We start from the raw sequence: 7,577 nt of genomic DNA, 5'->3' as shown, positions 1-7,577 counted from the left end.
GAACTAAATTCACTAAATGTGAATGGAATAAATGTTTAAGTCATCCAAACATTGACTCTCTATGTATTTTAATCTCTGCACCGAATAATTCTCAAAACCTCTCTTGCTATGAAAATTATATCCTGGTATTTTATCTCCACTATCCAGCACTGGGAAGCTGAAATAATTGCCATTCCTATAATACCACAAAAATTTAAAAAAACTTCAGGTATGCAATTAGACACAGTAAAATATTATTGCAAAACCTTTCACATAAATAAATGTTAGTTCTGTATGAAGCAATTTTGTTGCCTTTCCTGTGTTGCACAATTAAAGGGAGCAGAGTGAAAACAAACAGTGTTGGAGACAACTAAGTTCCTGCTACTAGTTTTCTAAGGGATTGATGCATATGTAGTTGTGTTGTCTGTCCTCTCCAGCCACCTTTTAATCTGCTGGATAATTTTGACTAAGTTTGTCAAGGATGTGGAAGGAGGAAGTCTAGTTGAAAAAAATATGCATTTTTTAAAGTTCTTGGAATATCAGAAGCTGAGCAGTAAACACACTGACAAACACTGCTAAATGAAATACTGCAGCCTGATCTCATCAGTTATTTTTCCAGCTAGGCTAAGGACCTAGTTATCAGCCTGTATATACTGGATGTCCAGCTGTCAGGTGCAAATGGGAAGAAACAATGGATCTGAACTCTGGAGTTTATTTTAGAACCAAAGAGATTAGATATTTTACCCTACTTGATTATCTGGCACAATCATTCCCTCATGTCACATTCCTAGCTCTCAACTTGTGCCTTCTGAAGGAAGGTCTCTGCTGGCAGTCTGGCATGGTTGGGCGGGAAGTCATGTTGATTCTTGCTGTGCCACTTCCTGCAGCAGCCAGCTGTGTTAGGCACAAGAGGCAAAGTCCCTGGGCATCCTACAGCACTCATCTCCATACAATATTCATCTCCATACAGCTCTCATGCAGCAGACTCCAAAGGCCATCTAGAATCAAGAAAAAACCATTTGAATGTGCTCAATTGCTTTATTCTTTAATTCTAAAAAGACATAACAGAAATATGGATCATAACATGTTGTTAATTTAAAAATACGTATTCATGGTCTTTGTTAGAGAGTGGATTTTTGATTAATTGTAACATATCACAAAATTTTAAGTCTGCTTGAAGTTGCTGAGAATTACTTATTTTAAGGGGAACGGTACTTTTTCAGTACTATATGCTGCAGAAGCTTGAACACAAAACAGCTTAAGCTTTGAGGACTCAAAAAAGGAGGAATGTCTCTAAAATGTAGAACTCAAAGACAGTTTGTTTTCTGTCTGTATTCTAATTGGCAATGAGGACATCACTAGTGCTAGAAAGTAGCACTGTATGCTTAAAAGGGAGAAATATACAAATAAAGGTGGTGGAACATGAGAGAAGATGACAAAGATCAGTGGAATAGCTCATCTGAAACATTTCAAAGATTGATTATTTTCTTCACACTCCAGAGCCCCTGTTTCTTTCCCAATAATTTTTGTGCATCTCATGAAAGGAAATTTCAAGTGGCAGACCTGCAAATGGAAAGCACATTGTTAGTGTTTTCTAGATTTTGGTGTTCATTTTCTTTACCATTGCTGTATGTAAGCAGAAGGAACATGTAACTACTTGAGCATCCAGTTTGAATGGCTCTGGTGGCAATGTTAAATCACTCACCTCACAGAAGAGTTCAAGGATCCTTAATGTGGGCTACATTCTATGTCACCATCAGGAACACTTTGGACCTCTGGCTTTAATGTATGAAACAGAAGAGCAGAATGAAGGAAAATGGGAGCCACTCAGTCGCTATTTATGACACTGCTAGGAGAAGAAAATGATACTCTGAGTGAATGTGTATTATATTAAAAAATATTATTTTTCTGACTTGTGAAGCGTAACCTAAAGTTGAAGGCAGAAGGTACTTTTTAATCCTCCTTTACTACCCTTGAAGCAGAGGATGTGATTTCAAGGTACAGGAATTCAGGCCTTCACAGAAAGAAACAGTCAATTTTACTTATCTTCCTAAACATTCTGTCCTGCTGCTACAGAAACAATCCTTCTTTTTTCATTCTACATTCTGTAACAGGCAGCTCTCACCTGTTAGAAAACAACCCTTCAGTGCCCTAATATATTATAATTCTGCCAGTCTAAACTATTCTTTGAGGGTGGTAATATCTTCTTTTACAAAAATGCTACAGTTCTCTTGTCTATAGGATAGAAAATGACTAGAAGGCCTTTGGATGTAGGAACTGTGGACTAAAATATTCTTTTTGTATATATTTTACACATTTTCTGAGAGCTATATATGTGTCTAAAAATGCACATATAAAATCTTGGTAAATGTAGAAAATGGCTACAAGTAACTCAGGGATTTAAAACAGCTGGGGTTTGCTTAGGTATTAATCATCTTAATCTATATAGTATTTATAACAGCTTTGTAGTTTAATAACACAAATTTCAGATTGAAAGCAAATGTAAAGACAAAGTATCTGGTAAGGACAGATGATAAAAACTTTCACCCAAATGAAAGGTTAGGAAGAGGATTATTACTTAGATTGTCATTGGGTGTCTGTAGAAACTGTGGGTGCTTTCATGGTCAGGTTGGGATACTCTCTTTACTTTAGATCCCTGAATGTGACCTCCATGACCTGCTGATGCTCTGTCACTCAAAATGCACATCAGAGGTGAAGGATACTGGTCATGTCTGACAATTGTTGCTTTCCCTTTGCTAGATCATCCTATCCTTTGTGAACTGTATATGGAAAATTACTCTTTCCCAAGCATATCTCACGTTTCTTTCTCATGGTGCATGTTTATCCACTTGACATTTGCACTGTTCTGTACACACCTAAGATACCGTGGGTAATATTGTAACAATAACATTTCTTGCTGTCACATCATATCTTGATGTGATAATATCAAGGCAGACGTGCTCACTTAGAGCAATATTCTTGGAGATGATCATGCATATCCAAACTTGCATGATTAAAATGTATGCAAATATCTATCACACATTTTGCAAAAATTTTGTATTCAATTCAGATGTATGGAGAGAAATTGTAAAAATATTTATCAGCTCTATTTATTCTGAAAACTTTCGGGTTTTTTTGAGTTTTGGGGTTTTTTTGGTTTTTTTATGGATCTTTTTTTCCTGATATGTGAGTGATAGCTCCTATTAACACTGAATATGTAAAATGAAACCCATTTTTACAGGTTTTCCAAAATGTTTGCTTTTGCTTCAGCAGTTCTATCCTGGTTACATTGAGATGGGAGTGTTACCTCTAATTTAAGGCAGGAATCGTACATGGCATTTATTCAACAGTGCACTCATGCGGCAAGACTCGGGAAGTACATAGATAATGTATCACAGAACTCCCCGAGTACAATTTATTTTTCTTATTACATAAGAAAATACAAAAAAAGTTCTTATAGATTGATACAATAAAAAATTGTTTTTTAGCCTACTTTGATTGCATACCTAGAAAAAAAAATCCTCTTTCAAATACCTTGGTGATACAAGTCAGAGTTCCCAATAAAGAATATTATCTTGTTTTGTCATATGTGGGCTGTTCTTCACTGAAATTTAATTTCAGAGTGTTGACTGAGTATCTTAGTTTCTTTCATCACCATAAATTTCAGTTTTTGACAGATCTGACTATAGCTGAGATGCTATCACAACAAAATTTCTGAACACATTTTGTGGCTACTCAGCCTATGAATTATATGCAGAATTATGACTACAAGTTCTCAAAATCTCAAAGCAAGGCCACATATATAGCAAGAAGCAAAAATGTCTATTTAGCTACTGGGTGTTGTTGGAGAGAGTAAAAATGAGCCAGGAAGTAAGTGTTGCAGGCCAGACATCAAACAGGCACAAAACTTCTAGAAGAGCTGCCAGCCTCATCTAGCTTTATTTAATTTACACTAGAAATTCCTAGTGTTACTTGAATGGTTGCTTTCCTCAGCCATGTTTTTCCTACAGTTGATTTAACCTCCACACATGCTGCTGGAATCCCTCCACCACTTCTGTCCCTCTGATGATGACTCAACATTCAGCTTGGAGTGGGACTTAGACAAGATGAACAGTATTCCTGACATCAGTATTTAAAGAAACCACAACACAGCATTCCCTGTTTTGCAACAGGACATACTGATCCTTATGGTCTCAGTACAAGAAAGGCATTCAGACTCTGCAAACTATCATTTCAAATGGAATTTCTTAAGAGTTACCATTGTAAGGAAAGAGAGGACTGTTACCCTACAGCGTTTCAGGTCCCACAAACCATAAGCAGTGCAGCATCAAATGGATCTGTAATGAGGGTGCATCATGAAGACTTTGTCTGTGGAAGGGCGATCCCATTGTGGTCATTCAAGCTACAAGAAGATTTCCTTAAAAAACCCCAACTTTATTAATCATTTCTACTGCCAGAGAGGATGTTTGCATAAGGACTTCCGGCTGCAGTTTCAGATAGAGATGAGGTCACAGAGATGCCACTACAGTGTGGGAGCTGCCCACAGCTGCTCTAACAGTGTGCCGCCTGAATTCATCCTGTGGCCGTGGGATACACACAGCAGAACAGACCTGACGGCCATCGTGTGTGTGGCTGTACTTGGCTTAACTATTGCATGAATCACTACAGTCTCGATGCACAATGATGCTTCCAAAGTCCACCTTCCTGTAGTGCGGATGCATTTATTCCCATTAAAGGAATGCCATTACAAGCGAGATCGTTGGAGTGATCTCTGAAGAACAAGAATGCCCTTACAGAAGTAGAGGGGCTTTTTCCTGCTCTCTTATATTTATTCTCTTCCCCTCTCTTCATCTAAGCAAGGTGCCCTCAGCTTTTCATATAGTTAGGAATGTGAAGAGGATAAAACCAAAGCCACACAAAGAGGTGTGCCGCTAAGAGCTTTGCAGCGCTCTGGAGACCACTGCAACTGTGGAGCTCCTTGGTTCCCCGGCGTCCCTCAGGGCCTCATACAGGGAAACGTGAGGGCACACCTGAGAGGACCACAAGTGCACTCCAGGCCAGGGCAGCGCCGTCAGTGGCGTCGTTAGTGGCTTCCCTCACAGCGCAGCAGCTGCTAGGCGAGCCGGGCAGAACCGAGTCTGGGCTGTGCTGCTGCCGCCGGGAGGTTTCTGCCGCCTCACGGCAGAGCTGTGCCACCACAGGTGTTCAGCCGCCGAAGCGAGGCAGCAGCTCAAGAAAACACTCAGTTCTGCCCGACTTGCCTTAGGAGCGGCTGCGTTGTGAGGGGAGGCCGCTACTAACGACGCTATCCTGGCCTGGGGTGCACTTGTGGTCCTCTCAGGTGTGCCCTCACGTTTCCTCCGGTGCTGCTCAGCCCCGTACGAGGCCCTGAGGGACGCCGGGGAGCTCCGCAGCCCCCGCGGCGCCGCCGCGCCCCCGCCGGTCTCGGCTGGGCGCACTTTGATGACGGCACATCACACACACACCCCCCCCCCCCCCTTCCCCCCGCGCATGCGCGCTGGGGCGAGCGGCTCCGCGTCTTTCCCCGGTCGGCGCCCCCTCCCTGCCCGCCGCTCGCCGCCCGTTACCCGACGGGCGCCGCGCGGGGCCGGCACGCCCCGCCCGCCCGCCGAGAGCGCGTGCGCGGCGCGCGGGGAGGCGCCGCCGGGCCGGCGGGAGCGGCGCGCGCGGGGGGCGGGATGCGCCGGTGCTGCCGGCGGCGGGGGGGGCAGGAGGGGGCGGGCCCTGAGCGCGGGCGCGCCGTGCCCGGGCGGGCGGGGCCGCGCGCCGGCCCAGTCGGCGCCTCCCCCCCGGCGGCCGCGCCCCGCCCCCCGGGCCGCCGCGGCGCTCCGCCGTGCCCGTGCGCGCAGGTGAGCCCGGCGCGGGCGCGGCGGCCGGGCGAGGCGCGGCGCCGCGGTCCTCGGCAGGCGCCGGAGAACGGGCCCGCGGCGGGAGACATGGAGTCCGGCGGAGACCTCCCGGCGGACCGGCCCTCGGCCCTTGGGAGTGGGATGGAGGAGCCTGGGAAGGAGGCGGACGATGAGGGAGGGCAGGCTGCCTGGCAGCAGAGCCTGAATCCCGAGCTGCAGCAGGGCTACCGCATCCTGCGCGAGTTCCTGCTGGAGAAGTACCGGCCCCTGACGGCGCCCTTCCTGAAGCCCCTCGCGGATCAGGCATTTTTCGGGGAAGAAGGCTCTGGCTCCCTCTTGGGCCGTAAGAGCAGCCAGTCCTTGCAGCAGTTGCCCGCTGGAATATGGCTATTGAAAATGGAAGAGAAATTTTCCAGTGGGCAGTACACAGGGATAGCAGATTTCGTGTGTGACTTCCGGCTCATGCTGGAGACTTGCTATCGGCTGCACGGTGTGGATCACTGGCTCTCCAAACAGGCCCAGAAGCTGGAGATGATGCTGGAACAGAAGTTGGCGCTGCTATCCCGGTAGGTGTAGAAAAATACGTGCCGCGTGTTCTTTACATAAAGTAGAACAGGAGGGTGTATTTCTTTAAATTCCCTTAAAAGAAAACAAGGGTCGAACAAAACCCCACAACAGAAAGAAAACCGGAACTTTCAGTACTTTCATGAAGATTAACGTTTCCTACTGGGAACTATTCAAATCTTAATTCAAAACGCTTTGGAAATTCCAAACCTCAAAATGCCAAATAGAGCACAGCGTTTCCTGACTAAGATTTTCCTTCTGAAAGAAGCCTTTTGTGAACATGGAGGGACACTTGTTTACACAAGATGTCAAATGCTTCTTTCTTTATTTTATTCTGTCCTGAACTGCTTAAACTCTGTATGAATATTTAGCTATTTGAAATTGTTATTTTTACAATTTGTGAATTTTTTGCCACCCTTAAAATACATAGGAATAAAATACTAAGCTGAAGTTACCGGCTTTGAAATGGTAATCATAATCATACAATGAGAGACAATGCTTGCCATACTATAGTCTTAAATGGCAAAATGGAAATCGTGGTAAGTTGAAATGTAGGTCCCTGGCAGGGGCTGTCAAAGCACAGAAACTTAGAAATGTCGAGCTATATGGTGGAAAGCCCAATTTAAATAATAACTGAAGTATACATGCTTTCTCATGTTTCATAGTTTAGTCATTATCAGAAAACCATGGTGGCTTCTTAAAATGAAAAGCCCACCGGGCTTCTGATTGTCATAGTAGTCTGCATGTAAAAACCAAGAGGTGTTTTTGGTGAAGGATGAAGGTAAAGAAGGAACAGCGTTGGGAAATATGTAAAGCTGTGTGTGTCTGTCAGCGTTATGTTTGCTAGGGACACACATGGTGAACTGCCAGCTGGTGAGAGCGTTGCTCGTGTTGGAACACTTCAGGGAAGTGGTCTAGAAGTCACCTGAAAGCAGAGTGAATGTATTCAGTATATTTGAAACTGTTTCTGTGTAACAGCAGTTTTGGGACAGTCTGGTAGTAGAGAGGAAGGAGATGAACGTAGCGGGGCATGAATGTTCCTAGTTTGCTAGAGTAAAACCTGATGAAAAAAAAAAAAAACCTGGCTTAATAGAGTTGCTGCTGGCAGATAAATAACCAAATGCAACTCGGAAGATTTTGTGTTCTCAAATAGCAATATAGGTA

The 7,577-nt window shown here is 44.4% G+C and overlaps 1 protein-coding gene across 1 annotated transcript in view; it reads left to right on the top strand.

Annotated features, from left to right (window-relative positions):
* Window positions 1-5,867: 5,867 nt before the first annotated feature.
* BRD10 (bromodomain containing 10) overlaps window positions 5,868-7,577 on the top strand; it is a 48,944-nt gene continuing 47,234 nt past the window's right edge. The window contains exon 1 of the mRNA XM_021531693.3: window positions 5,868-6,415. Within this exon, the coding sequence (XP_021387368.2) occupies window positions 5,937-6,415 (479 nt within the window). The 5' untranslated portion in view covers window positions 5,868-5,936. The remainder of the gene's footprint in view (window positions 6,416-7,577) is intronic.

The sequence above is a fragment of the Lonchura striata genome, chromosome Z, assembly GCF_046129695.1.
Source record: "Lonchura striata isolate bLonStr1 chromosome Z, bLonStr1.mat, whole genome shotgun sequence".
Classification (NCBI taxonomy): Eukaryota; Metazoa; Chordata; class Aves; order Passeriformes; family Estrildidae; genus Lonchura; species Lonchura striata.
Note: the sequence above shows the minus strand (reverse complement) of the source record. Positions and strands in the feature narration are given on the sequence as shown.